Raw genomic sequence first — 22,316 nt, 5'->3', positions numbered from 1 at the left:
CGTTCAGTAATATAAACAGACTGAAGTCCCGCTCCCCTGTAAGGATTAGCAGGGAACAAGCCCGGACGGGTGCTGGCAGTTCCAGCAGGCGCCTGGCAGCTCTGACAGGCAGATGCTCACGGGCGACGGCTGACCTGCCCAGTGCTGCCCATTACCCCACCACAGCTCCGGACAGCCCGAAGGCTGGGGCAGGTCAGCTCTGTCCTCCTCACCAGCAGGACCCATCTCCCGGGCTTCGTTTGGAAACCAGTTGAGTACTGAGCCATTTCCCTCGCGTCCCTTCTGCTGGGCCAGCTTCTGTGGATACCCAGGCTGACCCATGCGCCCCAGCTCTCGGCTAGAGAGAGTTTGAGACGAGCGGCACAAAGTTTGGGTGTACCGAAGGGAGAGCTTTGCCCACCTGGAGCAGCAGGAGCGGGCGATTTGCAGCAGAGAGAAACGGAGAGTCGAATTCTGCCCCTGCCAGAAAGGAAGGGCCACTCAGTCTTAGGCAGCTGTAAATTGGTTACAGCATTAAAAACAATCTAAATTCATACATGTGACTGTCTGGCTGCATTCTGCAAGCAGCCATGCCTGTATATTTAATTTACACTTCCAGTACGTACAGCGTGACAGGGCTGACCACTCCTTCCCATGTCTGGTGCCGTGCAAAGAGATACGGAGCAGACAGGGAAACAAGTGACAGGGAAGGTCTGGACAGAAGCAGCCACAGCACAGCAACATCTTTTGTTAAAGTGACACCGTGACCAAAAAACGGTCAGCGTGTAAAGGCTCACACAGCAAGGCTGCCTGCAAAGCCTGGCCCCGCAGCCTGCGGCATCAGCAGGGCTGACCTCCAGCACGTCAGCAAAAGCAGCGTGTGCCCAGGTGTAGTACAGGCTCCCGACCTCTCATCCAAGCTGGAGGAGGGAGGGAGGGACGCAGGTCCCCATTTGACAGGGTGGCTGCAGGATAGGGGCAGAGGGTGTCAGGGAAAGGCAACGAGACAGAGTCCTGCCTTGCGACAGGTTATCAAGGAGTCCAAAAACCAGTTCTGCAACGCCAGGGGATGCAAAGAGACCGAAGGAGATGCCAGAGCCCCAAATCTGCAGGCATTCAGTTTAGGAGATACTCAGAGGGGAGAAATTCGGAGCCAGCCTTGTCAACAGGAACGGCGATGCCTGCCAGTAGGAAGCGTCACTCCACTCGCACCCACTCCCTGCCGCCCCCGCAGCAGGATTTCTTCTCCCCAGCACCACCACCAAAGGCTTACACATGCCCACGGAGGAGCTCCCTGCAGCAATCCCCTGCACACACCTCGTGTCAAGTCCCCTGAGCAGGGCTGATGCTGCGCAAGCATCCTGCAGCGGGAAGCACCAAAAGGAGCCTGCAGGGACTGAGAAGTGGGATGTGGAAACGTTTCAGACTGGTCCCCTACGGGAACTCAGACTACCTTTCCCACTCCCGCATCCCTTCTCCACCCTTCTCTTCTACCCCACGGCCGTACGAAAAGGATGAAATTGGGAGAACACTGCTTCCCTGGGCATTCCCACCGGTCAGGAGATGATGTACCAGCCCCGGATCAGCACCCATCGGTACCTCGCCGTTCGACGGGAAAACACACCGCAGAAGGAGACACAGAGCCTGCCAGAGCCCGCAGCACCAGCTCCCCTCCGTAGCGCAGCAGACAGCAAGCCACAATCCCCCTCCAAGTTATTAGCGGAGCAAACAAAGGAAAAGCAGACCCAAGAGCACATGGCCAGGGCCCAGCACTTGTCATAACTGCACAGCCGGCACTGCCGAGAGATCCGGCATCTGTGCTGCTGACCAACAAGCCCTAGAGCCGATCCCACCGAGAAATGCAGCAGGATGTGCCAGAGCGGGAAGCGGGGCCAAAGGAGCCTTCCCAGACCAGTAGCCTCCCACACCAGATTAAAATTCCATAGGAATTTGCTAAACAAATCGACTCTCTTAGCTACCGCCATAAACCCCTGGGATGTTTTGCATTACTACCACGCAAGGGAGGGAGGAAACAGACCCTTCACGCTTGGCCCACGCACGGGGCCCCCCACGATAGCGGCGAGAGCATCTCCCGCAACCGCTGGTCCAGCCGGTCCAGGGGCAGGCTGGCTTCTGCACCATCACCCACCAGTAAGCCCCTGCTCTCCCCAGTGCCAGTCTCTGACACGGCAGCCCCGAGAAGAAGCCTCCTCCAGCCCCGGCAGCTAGCTGAGCTGCCTGCTGTGCCCGTGCTACCCCAGCCCGTGGATGAGGAGCCAAGAAGGGGCCCCAGGAGCGTTCAGTGGTGGATTCTCTCCTCTCGGTTTACTACATTTTACAGCTGCTGGCTAACTCGCTCACCCTCCCGAGACGGAGGTGTTGATGCTGTTCTCATTATCTTCCATTCGAAGCAGAGCCAAGAAGAGGAGGGAAGGAAAGAAAAACCTTCTTGAAGAAGAAACCCACACACTAACCCTCTTCCAGCCCCCTCCCTCGCCTGTTCTGAAGCACAATGAAATGCCAGGGATGGATTAAAAAGAAATAGTTGCAGGAGTGGGGAAGGGCTGCAGAGAGACCAGAGCATGGGAAGTGACTGCAGCCCAAATCACCTTACACAAACCCATGCCAGCAATTTCCTTGCTGAGAGGAGCCTACTGTGCATGCCTTACAGTCTCTGTAAGGAGCCTGAAAAGAAAATTTTGCATGGGCTGGTTTACAAGAACAAAACGTCTCAGTTCTACGGAGGCAGAAACCTAAAAAGAAAGAGAGGACAGAATAAAAGTGAACAGGCAGAAGACAAAACGGAATGGACAGTGTAACTTAAAGGGAGGTGCTTTCAAAGCAGTCCCGCTCCCGAGTAGACATGGGAGAACTAAAGCTTCAGGACTGGATGCAATTCCTTCATGGGAGTAATTAAGAGGGTTTTCACAGAGATGAAAAGTCAGAGGAGAGTTCTGGCTAGAATCAGAATTTCAATAGGAGCTAAGTGCCATTTTTAAACATATGGAGCATCTGCAGCACACTGCATGTTGAACACCAGCCAAAGCAGCTAGCTTTATTATGGGCATCTATACGGAACAGAGTTTCAAAGGCCGGCACACTATCCTCACAGCAGCACCCCGAGACACCACATTGGCCCCCTCCAGTTCCGAGGCTGGGTAACACGCAGCACCCAAAGGTGACCGACCATCCCTGCCTACCCAGAGGGAGCAGCCCCAAGCCCACAGCCGCACCAGGGCTGGAAGAAGCAGCAGAGAAGTTACCTCGTGCTATGGAAGCACAAGCGCAGCACTAACCACGACCGCTCTCAGCAGCCTGGGAAACCAGCGGGTAGTCCAGAAAGGGTTTGGGACGGCTGCTGTATGCGCACATAGAGGGTCAGTCCTCAGCCTTGCTCTCGGTGCTGGAATAATTCCCGTCAGGAGCATCGCCCGTATACTACCCCCAAGGCAGGCAGATCCATCCTCACCAAAAGGCTTAACAACCCCCCCGCTTGGTTCATGGGCCCTATTTTCCAGGTCACCTGAGAAGCTAAAGTGACGCCGCACTAGTTAAAGCGCAGAGCAAGGGCTTCTTGAACACGTGTTGGACGTACTGCTCTGGGACGAGGGTCTCGAGCCACCAGCAGGACCTTCCGTTACAGCGCCGTGTGTTTACCGTAGCCAACGCCTCCGAGTTTCACTATGCACCGTGCTCGTAAAGCCAACGTACGTGGCTTTTCCCAGCAGGTTCAAAGTCCACGCACATCTCCAAAGCTAGCAAAGCAGTCTTGGCTGGGGCAGTTGCACCAGCATTAATGCAAATCATGCCACAAGCAAGGCACTATTTAAGAGGAGCTGTGGGTTCTCATTAACCAAGGCCCTAACAAAGGTTTAGTCTGAACTTCCTTCCACCCAGACAGCTCAGTATGCAGCCAACACACAGCCCCTCCCACACCATACACAAAAAAAATCTTGATTTTCTTCAAGCGCAGTGCCGATCAAAGTGAAATACGAGACACGCACAGAGGAAAGATCTCCTGGGGATTAGTCAGCTGTTGAACTCCAGAAGACCGTGCTCGATGGCCTTGGTCAGGGGAGAGCAAGGAGAGGAAAGCACTGCACCTAGCACAGAGCCTGCTGGTGCTGTGCCTTGGGAAGCTCCAACACCTGACTCCAGCCCTCCTCCTGCAGCACCAGCGTTCAAGGCACAAATACAGCGACGCCAGGGCTTATCAGGCTAATTCTTTCCCCGGGAAGCCTCATCCAGATGTCTTGAAGAACAAGAAGAAATCCATTCCTTGCGTGCTGCTTGGGGCCGGCTCCCTTTCCGTGCATTCCCCCACAGAGGCACCAGAGCAAATATCTTCCTTTGCCCAGGGACCCAGTCCAAGCCTGCGTCCCAGTCTCCTGCGCAAGCCCCAGAGCTGCTCCTCTGCCGTTTAGCACCAAAAAACTTCCCTCTGGGCACCCTCAGCGCTGAGCCAGTTTGCAGAGCTTAGCTGAAGTCTTGCATTTTGACTACAGCCGGTCAAAGCATTTCTATTACAATTAAGTGTAATCAAAACACACTGGTTTTACTCTAACCTGAGCTGTTTCACAGAGATGCCCTGGTTTGAACTCCCCTCTTAGACAGGAAAGATTTTGATGTCTAGGAATTTTCCAAGCTGGAGCGACAGGAGATGAAGATACTCAAAACATTCGTGTTTTTCCACTCGGCTGCCACCATTCTTCCAATTCTTTCTGCAAAAGCACTCAAAAGTTTGTTTTTAAACTCAAAGTGCAGCAAAGAGCAGTGTTCTGGGCAGCTTTGCTTTGAACCCTCCTGTGGGGAGCTGATGGGAAACAAGTCCTGGAGCTAAATTCTCAGACTCAGAGCTCAGAAACAGTTCCCAGGGTGGCAAGAGCAGGTTCTCATGGCTGGTTTTGCACGGCCTCCCAAGAAGCCAGCAGGGCAGCTGCACTGGGCGAGCTGAAAGGGACTTCCACAGACCTCAGGAGGGGCCTGAGCTTTAGGTAGGGCTCAAGGGAAACCAAGGTTTGGGGAGTCAGTTTGTTCCATCCTCTCTACAGCAAACCTGCTAGCACCCAGCATATAGGATACTCGCACAACAACCAGGCTTCCAAGACGCGGGAAGAAGAAAAGCAAGTCCACTGGATATGACAAGAAAGGTGGGTTTATCAAGGAGAGTGAAAGAGCTACTACTTCAGCCAGATACCAAAATAAGAATCACTGCATCTCCCCTGAGCAACACTTTTTGACCTACCCGAGACACTAGTAACTCCAGGTTGCCTCATTTTTGTCATTTCTCAGCAACGCGGTCTGGACAGGTGTCCATCAGTTTGGAGAAATCAGGTCCACCACACACGGCTAGTTGTCTGCAGGCTGTTTTCCAGCCCTCTCCAGTCCCCACTCTCCCCACACCAGCCTGAGCCGCCAGCCGTGCAGGCTGACCCTATCTCTGCACGCCAACAGCATCCCGGTGAGCCTTTGGGAAGAGGGGACTAATGAGTTAAAGGAAGGAAGCTATGCAGCAAATGATCTTCAGGGAAGAGGGGAGTCCCAAAAGGCATCATCTGCTACCTGGCATCAGGAAAGGTTAATGTAGCAGCGAGGAAAGATAAACCTACCTATAACTGCATGGACCTGCGATTTAATCACACGGGAGAGAGAGAGAGGGTTTAGACATGCCCAGTTTTGGCACCTTCAACTCCCTTGCACAATGGCATGGGAGAAACACCAAGCAAATCCTTCCTGTGGTACTGCAGCAGAGGACGTGCTTACAGAGACGTCCACCTAGAGCTTGGTGCACGCAGGCACCCCACACCTCTCCCCTCCTGGGACCAGGACACCGTACAGCTGCAGGGTATAGCACACCGGGAACAACAGTCCCGTCACCACCCCAGCCCTCTGCAAGAAAAGCTTTCCATGGCTAGGATGCGTCCCCAATTGCAGCAGGTCCCAGCCGAGCTCAAACACAGCCAGCCCCAACACACCGGGAGCTGTAACGAGCATTACACCAACGCAAGGCAATTTTGAATCTTCCCCCACTGAAGGCGAAAGCAGGAACGGGTCCCAATTCTCCACTGAATCTATAGTATTAGGAGGAAAACTAGATTTCTCATCAGCTCCCAGGGGCCTTAAGGGACAACATCCTTCACCACAAACGGGAACCACCTAGCTCAGCCACCCCAGCTCACATCCAGCGCTTGCAAAATGAATGTCCCAAAGAACACAGCAAACTAGTGAAGATGGAATTCTTCCAAATGTTTGCGCAGGTTTAACAAAAACAACCACACACGCACTTCTTTCTCCTGCCTCCCTCTCCACTAGGTGCAAAGAAGGAGCAGGACTGATACCTTTCAAGTGCAATATGGAATACACATACGCGTAGAAAACGTCCAGCATCCCTCCCGCTTACAAAACCCACTTGAGACGGGTGCCTCTTGTGAGCCACTTCGCTGAATTAGCTCTCTCCCAGCCTGAGTTCGGTCATTTACCTCTGTCAGCATTCACAGCTGGAAAAAGGGGTTATGGCCTCTCCTCTGCACATCCAAGGGGAGGAGGGAGCCAATCTGCATGTTTATTTGTTGTCTGTGCAGAATTCCTGCATTCCTTCCCTTGTTTACTCATCTGCTCTCAGGACATACTCAGACCCCAGCAAAGGGCTTTTGGGGCACCACATTCCCCCATGAGCTCAGAACTCTTGCTGGAATAGAGAACAAGCATAAAGGGGGAAGAAAGAAGCCAGCAAATGGGTTATTACAGAGGTAGGTTTTCAAGGTGGTTGGGCAGCAAGTAGAGGAAAGATCAATTCTCTCCAGATGTGCCTCTACGGAGAGCAGAGCTCCACACCTGGAGGTCCAAGACCCTATCAAAGAGCACATATGGGCTGTCTCCCCCACCACCAGCTCTTCCCAACAGCTTTGTTGTTACACCCACAGCAGCACTAGTAACTCAGCCACCCTCTTTGGCACGGGCACGTCAGCCGTCCTCACGTTTTCCCAAGCTACAAGTCAGCCCACGGTCCCTGTGCTGAGCGTCAACGTGGTGCACGTGTACTCCATGAGCACTGCACAACATTACAACCCACCTCATCTCAGCTCTTTTGGGAGCAGACACAAACGCTCCAGAGAGATTAACGTGCAAGGGATACAGGGCTTCACCAGAGCAATACAGAAGCACACCTCATGCCCCCCAAAATCACTTAGCTGCTCGGCTTGGTTCTGACCTAGTTATACCTTTAGCCCCAAGCAGAACTCGGCTGGCTTCTCAGATCCCTGAAGGAGTCCACAAGGCTGACTTAGCAAGCGAGGAAGCTAGGGGTGACTACCACAAAGGACAGGCCTTCCCAGCAAGATTAACCCATTAACTTATTAGTTCTAAACCGACAGGAGAATCTAACTCAGGTGTGAGGAGCAGAAGTTCCCTGATCAGTGCCTGCCACACACTTGTGTTAGGACAGGACTTGCACTGGGGATGCTCCCAACCACATCAGACTCATTGCAGAGAGGACCGAGAACCTGCATCAAATCTGGAGCAAAAATAACATAAAATAACTTTGCTTGGCTGTACCTTGGTTGCAAGCACTGCCTCTGACAACGAGGTCAACGTCAGGCACTGTCCCCATGACAAGTGAGTCCACAGAGCGGTATGACTCTACCCTAGACCCATGTCGAACAGCAGGATTGATCCCCCTCCTCCCCAGCGAGATCATTTGCCAATCGATCATTTACAAGCTAAGAGGACAAGGTGGCCAACAGAGCCAGGGCTCGGCCGCTGCTGCACCTGCTCGCCCAAAGCACCCCAGGAAAAAGCCAGGCACCCACGCTTCCAGCCTCACCTTCCACGCAGTGCTCCACCTCCTCCAGGTTACGCAGCGTTATCCGCATGAGGCTGGAGTTCAGCATCAGCTCGTTGCGGTGTGCCGGCCACATGTACTGCGGGGCAGGGTTGACGAAGAAAATCCGCGTGTCCCCAGTCGAGACTTGGTTGTCGCAGATTAACGGGTCCCCGAAGCCACCGATAACCACCTTGTTCCCACCATCCAAGAGAATCTCGTGAGTGACGATGTCTTTGCCTTTCAGGTAACGCCAGACTCTCACCTGGAACGAGAGGGAGAAAGAGCGGTGAGAAGTTTCACAGCCGCAGACAACTGGCACCTTCTGGCCCGGTTAATTTTTATCACATTGTCACAAGATGCACAGGAGTGGTTCGGGCTGGCAAAGCTTTCCAGCAGAGCTAATTTCATTAGCCGTCCTTCTAAAAGCACAAAATACGTGGGCAACGAAGACTAAAGCACGTACTGCTCTTTCTGCCGAAGCTGCACCCAACTCTCCAGCCCAGGTACTCGGCACTCCTGGCCCCTTCCCCACACAGCCTGTGGGGAGCAAAGGGGGACAGGGCTTGTGTTGCAAGGGGCCCCTCAGCCACGCCGGCTCTCCAGCAAGGGACGGAGATACCTCGTCCCCCTGCACCCATCTTCTCTTCGCGTGGGACGCATCGCCCTTGGTGCAGAGAGCCAGGATTTGCCTTCCCTTCCCGGCTCTCCTCCCTTGGTAGCAAACTCCAAGCCCAGCCGAAGCCAAGCGGGCTGCCAAAAAAGCCTGAGAAAGAGCTGCCCGGCACCAAACCGTGCCACGAACCACCCTGACTCCCCTCTCCGGAGGCCCACTCTGCCTGCAGGGACACAAGAACTGAAACCACCCTCTTCTTCTTCTCCTCTCCTCACCAACCCCGGGGAGGGCTCGCCTTCCCCATCTCAAGCGCAAACACCCAGCAAGCCCCCGGCACAAAGGATCCCGGGGCTGGTGGAGGGTAACCATGCCCCTTTCCTTTCTTCAGGCAAGAATAACGGCTCCAGATAAGCTGTAGCTTCTCAGCAAAAACTTGAGGGCCACCAGCAGGCACCACTGCCAGCCAGAGACCAGCCTCCCGCATGGTGCAGGAGAGCCCAGGTCCGGCAAGGTGGGGGCTCCCACGGGACAGCGGAGGACAAGCAGTCAGGCAGGGGCAGAGATGGGGTGGGAGAAGGGGTGAGCAGACCCCCGCAGCCCCTGCGGCACATCTCAACTCAGACCAGGAAGGCTGCTCAAGAGTTTCCCAAAGGAACCCCCGCTTCTACTCCCAGGCAGCATCCTTCAAGGTGACAGACTCCAGCTGGTACAGTTCTCCCAGAGACATCCTGACTCGCAGCAAAATCTCAGTGGTGAAATGTATCAAGGGAGAAGAAAACACTTCTGAATAAGGAAAAAAAAAGCTTTGAAGGGGAACATTAAATAGCTGGAAACCCCCAACCGGGGAAGGCTGCACAGCTAAAGAAAGCACCATCCATCCATGGGGGAGGCTCTGAACAGTGACACAGGAGCCTTAAAAACAGGGGCAGGAGGAGCAAGGTGGGTTGGGTGAATGAAAGAAGAGAGTCCTCCAGCTCTGACAAGGCACCAGTACCTTGGGAAGACAAAAGGCAGACCAGATACCATAGATCTCATTCCACGTAGAAATGCCAAAGGCAACTTATGTTCCTACAAACAACTAAAGAAAACCTTTGCCTTAGCGGACTGGATTTGCTAAAATACACAGAGGATTTGGTAGGAGGAGCCCATTTCCCTTTACTCATCCAAACTTCAGGAAGAAAAATAAGTCCTGGCCACAAGAGTTTGTCCCGCTCTCCCCCTCCCGCTGCCAGCGGTTCTAGAAGAGTCTCCCTGGACCTCACTGCTGGCTCATCCCCCTGCCCAGAAATGGCAAAATCTGCACACAACTGCAAGCCAGCCTCTCTCCAGTGCCACACTCTCTGCGGCAAACTGCTCAAAAGAAACACCCACATGGGAGGAAGCAGCCCTAAAATGAATCTTTAGTGCACACAGGTCACCAGAGACGTGTCCCCATCCACTCGTGACGGGTCAGAAATCCTCCTGCTTGCTGCTGCAATTCTGTTGCAGGGGAAACATGACAGAGAGCAGAGTCGGCGAGTTGCGTGTAATAGGAACAGCTCATCAGAGAGCTGCCTGAGGTTTCAGCTTGGAGCAAGGGCGGCTCTCGAGCAAGGGTGGCTGCTGTAGTACATGGATATTACCGTGACCACAGGCATCCCCGGGCTGGCATGCTCAGAGCATGCTTCATTATGCTTTCTGCCAGCATCTGCCCTCCTACCACAGCCAGAGTGCCCAGTCACCTGCATTCTTTCTCCAGCTACCTCCACTGCCCAAAGAGCACTTCAGCACACCGTGCCAAGCACCAAAGCAGCCAGGGAGGTGGCGGCTCGGAGATAAGGGGGCTCTCGATCCCCACTCCGAAACATATGTACTTTAAGAGTGCAATTCCGAAGGGAACACAAGGGGCAGAGAAAGGATGCTCACACGCATGTGGGCAGACAGGTCTCTCCCACCCTTGGGGGACACCAGAGGCGGCAGCGAGGCAGTCGGTTGTTTGCACTACAGCTTCTATGCTTGACGTAGGGGTTGGGGTGCGGGGACTTGTGACGGTTGAGGAGGAAAGCACAGAGCAGACATTACCCCGCTCTAGAATGAACCGTTTTTATAGTTATCTGCACCTGCAGCTCACTGGCCTCTTCCATGCACGGCGCTTCAAGTGCGTTGTGTTCCCCTCCGGGCTTCCTCGAGACCATCCAGAGACGCTTACTCTTTGCCAAATACCTCCATCCCATTACTCAGTGACTACAGAAGACACACACAAAGATCTGACACTGCCAAGCTCAAACGAGAGGGTAAAAACACGTTAGGGGCTAGGGGGAATGCAAGTCTCATGACCTTTAATCAATCTTGTGATTTTTTGAAGCCCTAACTCCAGAATTTCAGGGGTGTGAGCTCAGCACTGTCTCAGTCCTGATCAAGATGCTTCAAGGCCCACATCGATCTTGAGCCGAACTCCCACGGGCTGTCCCTGCCACGACTAGGAGTGGGCAGCTCCAGTTGCTGGGGCAAGGGAACTGGGCCATTCCCACCGCCACAGGAGCGAGCGGGCTGGGGTGATACACCCTCCTGCTCAGCACAAAAGTCACCTGTCAAGCAGAAAAAGGGAATGAATTTAGTGTCACATGTACTCTACAGGTGCAGCTGAAGGTTAAGAACAAAGTTTAGGAGTGCATTTTAGTCGCAGATCCTCCTACTTGTCGCACCTTCTCCTTAAGGTGTAATATTTGCCCGCCTTAGAGGAGGACTCTGGACTTGATGGGTCTCGGCTCCCACCCAGCCCAGCAGGTCCTGCGATCCAAACAGCAGCCACCGTATATTACCGAGGTGAGCCCGGTTCTCCTGCATACCCGAGATCAAAAACCATCCCAAGTATAAACACCGCTGTGACAGCTCCTCTTTGGAAGCCGCACATGCCTTAGCTGCTCCCGGACACGGAGAGGTTAGCGAGAAACATCGTACCCACGTGCTCTCACACTCATTTGTCTTCCAGCATGAAGGGAGTCAGCTCCCCTTGGGCCAGCGCTAAGCAATGCCGCAGCAACCAAAGGACAAGCGATAACTTAGACGCAGGCTACCATCCCTCTCCATACAGTCCAAGTCCAAGCCGCTGGGCAGGGGCAAGAAGAGGGGCCGAGAGAGCAAACGCAGCCCGTTTCAGCCCACAAAGCAGCCTGCTCGAAAAGCCGACTGCTCGGTTGTACGCGGCCCCGTCAGCCTGAGCTTTTTTTGGTTTTTTTTTTCTTGAGAGATGGCAGTCACCCAGCAAACAGAGGGAGCTTCAGATGGCAAAGAAGGGTAGCTGTGACAGGCAGCTTTCCTCCCCTCTGATCTCGCAGGAATCCCGGTCCCGAGGCAGACATCTGCTCCACCACGGGCAGGTGGTACCAGAGGAGAGACTCCCCCTTCAAAGAGCCAGTCTCGGGGCCACCTGCGAACGAACGCGGCACCTCCGGTGAGCCGAGGAGACGGGGTGCTAAGGAGCACAGCTTGCACAGCTTTAGCTCAAGCCTGTGCTAAAGCAAACCTCCTGCTTCCCCACCCGGGACCAGCTGTTCCTCCAGCACTTTGCAGCAGCCCAAACTCCCTGTGGTTGGGCTTCTTTCTCCCCACAGTCAAGTTAAGACACCTTCCCGCAGCCCCACCAGCTCCACCTCCTCTTCCTTCGGCAGCAGCCTGCAGCCCGCAGGGCAGGCGCTCGCTGCGAGGAGAGGAGGCGAGGTGCACAAGCAACCGGGGCAAAAACCCAGGAACGCAAAGGAGACAAAAGGGGGGGGGGGAAATAATAAATAAAATAAAATATGCCAGGCAGGCAGAGAGCACAGCCTGAGGCTTTTGCTGAAAGGTGCCAGTCAGGGCATTTTCACAGCTAGGTCTAAGGGGTGGAGAAAGGCAAAAGCCTCCCCCCTCTTCTGAAGCAGATGGTAATTTGAGTTAATTAGCATGGCTGTTCTAGTCATACACCTCAGAGCCAGGCCACAGCATTCGCCAGCAACATCAGAGTCCACCAGCTTTCTCCCCACCCTTATCCTCTATAATGAATGGACACGAAGGCACCAAAGACCAAGCAATTACCTGTAGGGCATCCCATTCATCATCACACACAATTACACTTTGTCACTGCTGACTCACCAGCTACATCAAGGACTGGGGAAGAAAAGGGGAGAGAGAGGAAGAAATGGGCTGGAATCTAGCTCCGAGAGGTTCTAGCAGACTCACTCTTGCCAGCGAGCACATAAAACACTGGATTAAGGCTGTTTTACAAGACTCCTGGCAGCTACAGGGAGGCAGAGTAAGAACAGTGAAAACTTTATTTAAGCAGATCCTTGCAAGGGTGTATTTTAAGTGCAGTACAAAACCAGTAAGTGAAAGGATTTTCCAATATGCCACGGGGGTCCATCCCACAGTAGGGAATGGGGCCGCCCGTACAGACAGTGCGGTGCTAGCGAATTCCTGCCAGGAAGATGCTTTGAGAAACGCCAGCCTCGGTCTTGTACAGAAAGATGACAAGTTAGAGTGCAGTCTCCTCAGGAAGAGAGCTGTTGCTCTGGACAGAAGTAAAAAGGGTCACCGCTAGATTACGGCGGTTCTTAAAGACGAAGGGTACGGGCGAGCATCAGCTCTGCCAAACCCCTTCCCTCCTGACTGCACATCGTCCCTCTCCCCTTGCTTGTCACTCTCTGTGCCCTTCCCTGGCAGAAGCCAGCTGCCCTTTTCCGAGGGGCTAGCAGAGCTCCGAACCCCCCTTCCCCAGCAACTTCCACATCCAACCCCGGCTGGAGAACACGCTGCCGTTCCCCCCCCAAAATACGGGCTCTATTGTTCGGAACAGGATCCACATCCTTTTCGACGCTTCCTATAGCGCATATAGGACCTGTGTTAGTCCTATAAATAGGAGCTGTCTATCATAAATATCAGGGCAGCCGAGAATAAGGCACATCAGAGGACTCAAAAGCAGGAAGGGACAATGCCAACACGCAGGCTGTAAATAGGACGAACGGCAGCACCGCAAGCTTGGGACAAGCCCAGGGCTGCAGTCGGGAGCAAGCCCAGCACGCCGGTTCCCATGTCAAATCCCTCGGTAAAGCGGCACAACAGCCAGTTTCGGAGTCAATTTTGGGAGCGCTCTCAGCCTGTTCTTCCTTATTATTCATCTCTAGTAGCAAATGAATGGCTGGTAGCTATTTAAGGGTGTTTATCTAACATTAACTTCACATTTCTTCTGAGTTGTAATGTGCTTATCTTCATCCATCAAAGGCTTCAGCTGGGAGGGTTTAGAGTTTAACTGGGAAGAACAATACACTAATGCAGCACTCGCAGATATTCACATGCCTGCTCCCTCGCAGACCACCCAGCACCAATAACACTCACTATTTTGGGTGTGGGCTCTAGGGAACTCCTACCACACACTTGGCCCTTGCCTTTCCTCTTCAGATAAAGAAGAGCCTGACAAGAGATAACTGTGGTATTTGGAGGTAACCGCAGGGCCTAAGGAACAGTTACCAGAGTATGACAGTGAGGAAGCGGACACGTGTTTTCTCACCAGCTAACCAGCAAGATCCCTTCTGCATCTTGGCTTGCTCCGGCTCCACGGGGCACTAGGAGCCAGCGGTCAGGTTTAATGCCCAAACTGCCCTTTTGGAATCTAGGTACTTGGTAAAAATAAAAAATAAAATTAAAAAAAAAAAACCCAACCAAAAAAAACCCCAAGAAACAAAATGCAAGTATGTCTAACCCTGCAACCCAGCATCAGCAGAATCCACAGCAGTTTCAATACTTTGAGAGATCTTAAGAGCGAAACAGGCCAACAGCTGCTGCAAAGCTACATGTTTACAAGTCATGAGAGTTACGCCCTGCTAAGTCACAGTTAGGAGATATTTATCTGCTTTCAGGTCCTTAAGACACCCCAAGCCCCATTTCAAAGCTTTTTTCCCCTGCAAACGCACTATGAGCATACCATTAAAAATTACATAGAAAAGACCGATATGTAGGTAAAGGGACTGAAGAGCCACTGTTACAAGAAAATTGCTAGAAGTCACAGCACGACTGGGATAGCCAGCAGCGCTGCCACAACGAGATGAGATGGGCGCTTCCATCCAAGGTAGGAGAGAAGGTTTTTCTCCTTTCGCTTTCTTTTACAGGACTCCAGGACTGCAAAGGGATCTTGGGGGCTGGTTCTGGCCTTTGGTTGCCGTTACGACACTAGTCATCGGCAGAAGCAAAATCCCACCGTTAACTCCAGAGTAAGTAGCACAAGCCTTTTCCACAGCATTGCTTGGGATGGCTCAGGGAAAGGTGGGCGAGAGCCTCTGTTCCCCAGCTGAGCAGTACAAACCGCGTTTCAAATAAAGCCACCGCTGGCAGCCCAGGTTCCCCCCCCCCATCGCTCCCTAGCTGCTCTTACTTGGACTTGCTTGCACCCTTTCAAAGGCAGAGCTGCTGAGCAAGCAGTTTTACCATCACAGGAGCAGAGGCAAAACGGTTTTCCTGGCCCAGAGCCTTGCTCTGATGCAGCAAGACGAAGCCTGGATTTTACGCTAGCCAGACACCTTGCCGCACGTCTGCGGCGGGGGGGGGGAAGAAAAGAGACCCGTTTCTTAGACAAGCATCTCTGCCTCATCACTAGCCTCCCTGGACCACCTTGCCCCAGCGTCAGGTGGCCCACATCCATTCAGCCATATGTGCCCCAAGCTGCCGCAGGACACCGGCTGCTGGCGGCAGCTTATTAGTTTTCTACGTAGCACCCAGGATGTGCCAGACACTTTGCAAACATACGGTCTCTGCGCTAAGCCTGGAGGGTCTGTGATCTAATTTACGAGAGCTGGGTACAGATTGTACCGCGCGGTATGGCAAGGGGCAGAGCAGCGGGAGCGAGCGTGAAGCGGCGGGGCGCCAGCTGGACAGAAGGAAGCTGTTCAACTAGTTTACTGGGTTGAGAGATGCTCCAGAAGAGAAGGCAACGCCATGGTATGAAGTTAACCTTCCCCTGCACCGACAGACCTCTCCCACCAACGCGCTGCCGTGCATCACCCCAGGCCCTGCTTTAGCACTAACCACAGGCAGGAACCGCAGTACTTTTGAAGGATGGGCAGAAAAAGGGATGGGGAGAGAAGAGGAAAAGGGCGATGTAGCAGCATGTCCTCGCAAGTGAGATTCCTGCCCCGGGAAGGGTTAAGCCGTACAGCACGTTTTCTGACAACCAGGCGGATGGTATTTCAGGTTGCTGGGTACTTTACCGTCTCTCAGCTTAGGGGGGCGGAAAAAAAAAAAAAAAAAAAAAAAGAAAAAACATAGCCAGAGGCCAGATTCGTAGTTAAACAATAGCTCGAGCTAGAACAACTCAAGATGCTGCCGAAGTACACGGGGAGCGAGGCGTAGAGCCGGCAAGCGGCTCCCAACACCTTCCCCGGCAGCCTAAACCCCGCCAGAGAGAAAGTTGGGACTCAGCTCCGCATCACGGCAAGGAGAGAAATGCCCATAAAAAGCAACCTTGAGAGATTTCCCCTCCACACAGCTGCGGGAGCTCTAGCGGGGAGAGCCTCCGCAGTCTAAAAATACATAATTACACACCAAAGCTCCAGCGCGTACAATAAAAACCACATGCGCCCGCCCGAAAAAAAGCGCCTGGTCGGGGCCGAAAGTTTCTCCACACCCTCCCCCCGGCACCCCTACCCCCCAGAAAAAAAAATAAAAATTACCTTGCAGGAATAGGTATGGTGCACGGGGTCCACATTCATGATCTCCTCCACCGTGCCCGTGAGCACCACGTTGGCTTCTTCCTCCCGCCGCTCCAGCTCCCTTTCGGGGCAAGACACCCCCCCCCCACCCCCATTACCGGTAGGACTACCCCTTCCCAAACCTAATCCCAAACCTAATCCCAGGAACAGCGCCCAGAGAAGCCGGGCACCCCCTTCCATGGCCCGCCGGCCGCGGCCACCCGGTCCGGTTCGTTTTTAACCCCCCGGGTAAAAAACCCCGACGGGTGCGGGGGAGACAAAGCGGCTCCGCTCGGTAAGGCAGGGCTGGCGGAGAGAGAAGGGCTACTTTTGTTCGAGGAGGTGAAAAGGAGGAAAGAAAGAGAGGGAGGGAGGGAAGGGGAGGGGAGAGCAGGGGAGGGGAGAAGGAAGAAAATCCCAAGAGGAGGAGGAGGAGGAGGAGATAGCTCTCCCCCGAGAAGCGCTCGGTCCTCTGCTTTGCCCCTGTAAGAAAGCCCGCAGATTTGCATGCAATCTGAATTGCTGATAAGGAGGGAGAAGGAGGGGGGGATAGGGGAAAGAGGAGGAGGGAGGGAGGAAGGCAGCCAGCCAGCCCTGCTGCCGGCTCTGATTGCAGAGCTGCCGCGGACGCCACCCCCAGGAAAGGGAGCTCGCATCAGGTTAATGGATAATCAGTGCGCCAACGTGAGGAGACTTTTAAAGGTGTAGGGACCGCTGCCGAGCCGCAGCCGGCTCGCCGTCCACCCCCCCCGGCAGTTTTTTCCTTCCACCCCCCCTCCCAGCCCTGGCCCGGGGTCGCCCACCCCGGATCCCGCACCCGCGGGGATGCTCAGGGCTGTCGGGGTCCCCCCGCTTCCCTCCCTGTAGCCCCCAGTTCATTCTTGGCATCGCCAAGCCAGGGCTGCTCCTGTCTTCCATATGGGGAAACTGAGGCAAGGGCAGCAGGGCTCCCACGAGGACTCCGGCCCGAGTCACCCACGCCTGGTCCATCACCGTCCGCTTACTTCTGGGGGGGGGAGATGGCCCTAAGGGCTTCCACCTCCCACACCTCGTCCCACGCACGGCCAAGCCACCCACCCGTGGAACGGCCTGGGTCTGCCCCTGGAGCACCGTGACCTGCTGCCCCGGCTTTCTCCAGGGACCGGACGGTAATTTTTCCAGCTGTCATGTGCAATTACTGCAAATATAAAATGAAAAGTTAAGTGGCACCAGGGGAGGGATATTGTTTCTCCCCTCCATAAATTAGCCATCCCCCAGAGGCATTTTACAAGGCTGTTTTACTTGACGGCCCTAAACAAGTCATGTTTGCGACCCGGGACCAAGCGGGTGAATTACGGATCGCCAGGTGAAGTTTAATCACGCCGATGCCACGATGCCAGTAGAGGCCGCGGCATGCCCTGCATCCTTCTCCGATGACCGTATTTCAATCCACGGCAGCATCCCGCAGCGCAAGGCTCTGCAGATGACCATCCATCCTGTTCGTCCTCCGAAGTTTTCAGCAGTGCTCTTTGTGCTATTCTGCGGCCCCTGCAATCGTGTATGTGCCAATCGTTTTTCTCTCCCCTGGAAGATAAACAGAAATAAACTACAAGGTAGGAATAAATGAATCTTACTGAGTGTTCAAAATGCTGTCCAAGCCTACTTTCTACCCTGAAGAGGACGAAATACCAGAGATCGCATAAATCTGTCTGGAGATATCACGACTGCTGTGGGTTTTACAAGGAAGGCATGCTGTACATATTCTGTCTTAAACCACGCGCTTGGCATTTCCACAGCGTCTTTGGTCTCAACGCTGGGGCTGTTCTTGTAAACCCCGCACCTTCTCCCAGGTCCCCTTCTGCTCAAAGCTTCAATTTCTGTCCCATAAAACGAAGTTCCCAGTTCAGCACCGAAGGAAGGCTGCCTATTCACAAGCATGCAGTATTTAATCACCTCAGTGAGGACTTCAGAGAGATGATTTCCAGAAGAAAGTGGCCCACAGCATGCTCAGGTCTGCAGGAAACCTGGCTTCACTCTTCGAAACCTGCCTGTCTGCGGTACCACTCGTATAAAAAGCCCAGGGAGGGACGGGTCCCTGCGCTCTCCCCCGCCGAGAAGAAGGTGCCACAGGGCAAAGGGACCCAAAGCAAGATACACAATGTCAGGTTTTCCGCCTGGGCCAAAAAGTTCACCGAAATGTGTGGTTTCTGGATAAGGGGCAGCGTTCAGCTGCAGCGGGGAGACTCCATCAAAAGCCAAGAGCAACACGGAGTCCAGGCTCCGCAGTCATCACTGTTACACAGTGGAGGTTTAGCACAAAGGACTCCATTATTACACTGCTGCTATTATAAACTCAAGCAATCAGCTAAAAATATTTAAGTGCCTGGCAGATTATTTTTGCTATTTTAATTATTAATTTTTATTGTATTCCTCGAACGCTGCTCAACTGTAAATCACAGAAACCACCTCAGTTCAAGGTGGAAGAAACCAGCTGTAATATTCTGCTCCCACACTTTGTAAAGAGGAGAGAGGAAGAATTATTTACGCTGTGTTTGTACTATTTTCTGTTCGTTAGTTCTCTCCTTCTAGCCCCACCCCGCCATCTGCTTTCAAAGCTGCGAAGAGAAAAATGGATTTCACAGGCTTTTTCTGATGTATTTACCCCTATACGGTCAGTTCTTTGAGTGGATTTACTCAGCCTTGTAGGCTTTCTAGTGGAGGTGCCACGCAAGCCCCCCAGGATCTCGGCTCTCCTTTCCACGGGCAGATTTAATAAAGTTCACAAGGAGAAGGCAGTTGGCTTTTTCAAAGGACAGCACCGAGAGGCGAGCGAAGGAGCGCAGTCCCTGCGAGCACCCTTTTAGGGACGACGGGCGCTGGGAAGCGGCACGTTCCCCCCCTGGTATCGCTCTGCTCCACCACCGCCGTGCTGAAGCCTCATGCTGACGGGAGGAGAAACTGGCCAAGAAACCGATGGTACTGTGGGAAAACTGGAACGAACTATTTGGCAAATCAGCGTGCAAGATAAATAAACTGCGTAGCTGACAAAAATACGTAAATCACTGGGGTTGCTCCAGGCTCTTTAAAAGACAGCTATTGTAAACCCGGGGCTCGCAAAAACTTCCCTAAGCTTGCAAACCAAGTAGCTCGCTTAGCCTCTGAAAAATCAAGAGATATTGGAAAACTGGCAAGGACCTACGCAGTGTTCGCTTTCTGACACCTCTGCATGTGTTTGGGTGGCATTTCCAAGATTCTCTTGCAGGAGGGGCCCAAAATGTCGAAGGAGAGGAGGCGAGGGGAGGGCTGTGATACTTCCAATTGGGTAATCACAGCAGCCAGTGGTTTGGTAAAACCCTCCGGTGTTGCGAGACCATCGCTAGCGCTGGTCGGCTGGGCAGCGCTGACCTTTAGGCACCTGCGTCACTCCCAGCCCTCAGCAAGCTTCAGCGATGTCCGCGGCATTTCTTACGCATCTCAAGTTAACTGCCCGGGTAAGGCTTTGCCTGATCAGGGCTTTTCCCTCCAGCGGTAGCAGCTGTCACATTTTCGACAGGACTGTAATTTTTTTTCACGTCCTTTGAAGATTTTTCCAATTTTAACAACTCATGGCACAGGCAAATGAGCTGCTTTTAGGTTGGGCTGAGTAACTCAGTAAAGGTCTCTCATTTATTGCGAGTTATTGCCTCCTCAGAATGACTGTACAGACACTCCTGCTGCACTCAGCAGTTTCACGCCAGCATCTCTCTGCCGTTTGACCCCGAAGCACTTCCCTTTCAAGATATTTGTTATCACAGCTCTCAGCCAAGGCTATCACGAGTGTCATACCTTCGTTCTCCAGCTGCTTCCCTTGGTGGGGCCCTGGTGTCTGTGGGCAGGCGCTGGGTGTTTGCTGAGAGCAGAGCCTTTAAGGTGTATCAGGTTAGGTAGCCAAAAATCGCAGCAGCCACGGCGTCGGTAACCACAGGGTAAATAACTCCGTCTGCTCACCTCTGAGTACAGCAAGGGGCGAGAGCAGAGCTCTTCATTCACGCCGGTACGGCACGCACATCGTAGCAAGAAACCCGCAAGATTTTAGGCCTGGCTTTCAAAGCAAATGCAAAAGACCTGCGCGATACCCTGGCAAAGCAAAACAGAGCCCCAACGTTAATCGGAAATATTTCCCCAGGGGTGAGAAACTGTCCCCATTCCTGCTTGGGCTGGCCCCTGATTTCTTCACCGGTTGCCTCTACGCCCCACCGGCTGGTTTTTCTGCTCTGAGGCTCTCCATCTCTGATAAGCTCCAAGACGTGTTTTAATGTGGCTTTTTTCGCCTTTTCTCTTTTAAGTTAATCCCTCTCGGTGGTTTCTGACATTGTCAAATGGCTTTTGTGTACTGTCAGAAAATCTCTTGATGTAGCTACAGAGCAGCTGCTAACAAGTTGCCCCTGGGATCCTACATCTACGAGGCTGTCTGCCTGGATAATGATTTTCAAATAAGTAAATCTATTAATGAGATCTCAGTGGGAGCAGGGCTGAGGACCGGGGTGCAGCGCCCTGTCAGCGGACCCGTACAAGAGGGGTTTCGTGCCGCAGCCGCCCCCGGCAGCTTCGCTTTGACCGCGATGAGCACTGCAGCATCGCGAGGGGAGTCTGTCCCTGTGCCGTCGTGGGGGACACGAGCCACTCGGATCAGTGGCCGGCACTGACTGTGGCATAGGTGTGCGACAGCGACCTGCACAGCCTTTTCCCCTTAGTTATGGGGTGAGAGCGAGGAACAAATGGCTATCTGTTGCATGCTCTAGGTAAGAGTCAAGAGATGAATTCAAGAAGTCAGTCTCTTTCTCCCCAAATCAGGCTGGCAGCCTTAGTATCGAATTAAAAATTCAGAGCTAGTCTTTGGGGTTCATCAGTTTTGCCCCAAGAGCTACTGGCATCCAAGCTTTTCTCAACAGCACGATCCTAAACCTTCAGCTTTAAAAATGGGAAAGTATGCTGAGATTTGCACATATTCACACGGCTCCAGGAGACAGCATATAAAAATCCAAACCACTGAGAATTACAAGTGCTGCGGTATAACAACGGGTTACAAGGAATTCAGCCTGGACGCATCCGATGCTCACCCCCTGGTTTACGATGGCAATGAGGTGCAGGGCTGCAGTTGCACCGAGGACGTGGTGGTTTTGTGCCCACGTACAGTAGATCAGAGCAGCCGTGCTCTGATCTCCTGGGGTCTCCAGGGCCCCCAGACTCGAGGGTCTCTGCCCAAGGCAGAGGAGGGGCTCGGGACTCGGTGGCACGGGCTGCAACGGCACGCAGGACTGGGGAGGAGGCGTGCTGGCCGTGGCACTGGCTGCGCTCTTCCCTCATGCTGGAACCAGTCCTGGCATCTCAAGCAGACAGGTAGTTTTCCCTCTGAGCCAGCAGCGAGCCCGTGCCCTGGCTCGGTACAAGGGGCAGGCTTCAGGCTTGCAAGGATGGGCTCGGTTTAGCACTGCGAGAGGGACCGGGGATCAGCACCGAGCACGCACACGCATACAGGTGCCATCTCGCTGTGTTTTCAGTGGCCGTGAACCTCCAGCGTGGTTTAGGACTTAACCTAGCAACCTCTCAGCTTGGAGGCAAAAGCATCCGGTGAACCACAATGACTCTTTTAATCAAAAAAAAAAAAAAAAAAAAGAAAAAAGAAAAGAAAGAAGCAGAAAGAAAATTCAGCGTGAACTTCAGGGCAAACGATCCTCCATTACCAAATCCCATCTTAAAAAGTGCATAGGGCTAATTGAATTACTCTTGCTAGATTTCTATGTAGCCATGAAGTCTTCTTAATGTGGATTGATAGCATAAATCTGTTCTCCATTGAGGAAAAAGTGAACACTGGCCCCTGACATCTATCTTTCTTTCCAGAAATCCCATCTAACTGGACGTCTCCCTAGGCCACTTCCAAGAGAAAGATGTCTCTATCCATTACCCCTGACACGCAGCAGCAAAAGGAAGTGAGGTCCGTTCACATCTAATTACTCCCACTCCTGGATTTATTACAATCATGCCAGGATTAATTGAGAAAGTAAAAATGCTTAGCTGGGTGATCAATCTTCTCCGAGTTACTTACCTTGTCACCCGCTAATAACTGTAAAATAAAAATGCCCCTCTTCGCTGCATTTCAGCAAATGGATTTCTATAATACATTGCTAGGAATCTTTAAAAGGCATTTGAAAGCAGTAAGGAGACAAATTGGATTAGCTGGGGAGAAAGT

General features: G+C 53.2%; 1 protein-coding gene across 4 annotated transcripts in view; it reads right to left on the bottom strand.

Annotated features, from left to right (window-relative positions):
* Nucleotides 1-16,346, bottom strand: part of AGRN (agrin) — a 126,057-nt gene extending 109,711 nt beyond the window's left edge. For 3 of the 4 annotated variants that reach the window (XM_069782621.1, XM_069782622.1, XM_069782623.1), the window contains exons 1-2: nt 16,091-16,346; nt 7,802-8,063 (exon numbers count right to left, since the gene is read on the bottom strand). In XM_069782621.1, coding sequence (XP_069638722.1) covers nt 7,802-8,063; nt 16,091-16,309 — 481 coding nt within the window. In that variant the 5' untranslated portion in view covers nt 16,310-16,346. The remainder of the gene's footprint in view (nt 1-7,801; nt 8,064-16,090) is intronic. The other variant, XM_069782625.1, reaches the window with a different exon arrangement.
* Nucleotides 16,347-22,316: the final 5,970 nt, after the last annotated feature.

The sequence above is a fragment of the Haliaeetus albicilla genome, chromosome 4 (genome assembly GCF_947461875.1).
Source record: "Haliaeetus albicilla chromosome 4, bHalAlb1.1, whole genome shotgun sequence".
In the NCBI taxonomy this organism is placed as follows: domain Eukaryota; kingdom Metazoa; phylum Chordata; class Aves; order Accipitriformes; family Accipitridae; genus Haliaeetus; species Haliaeetus albicilla.
This window is presented reverse-complemented; position numbering and strand designations above follow the sequence as displayed.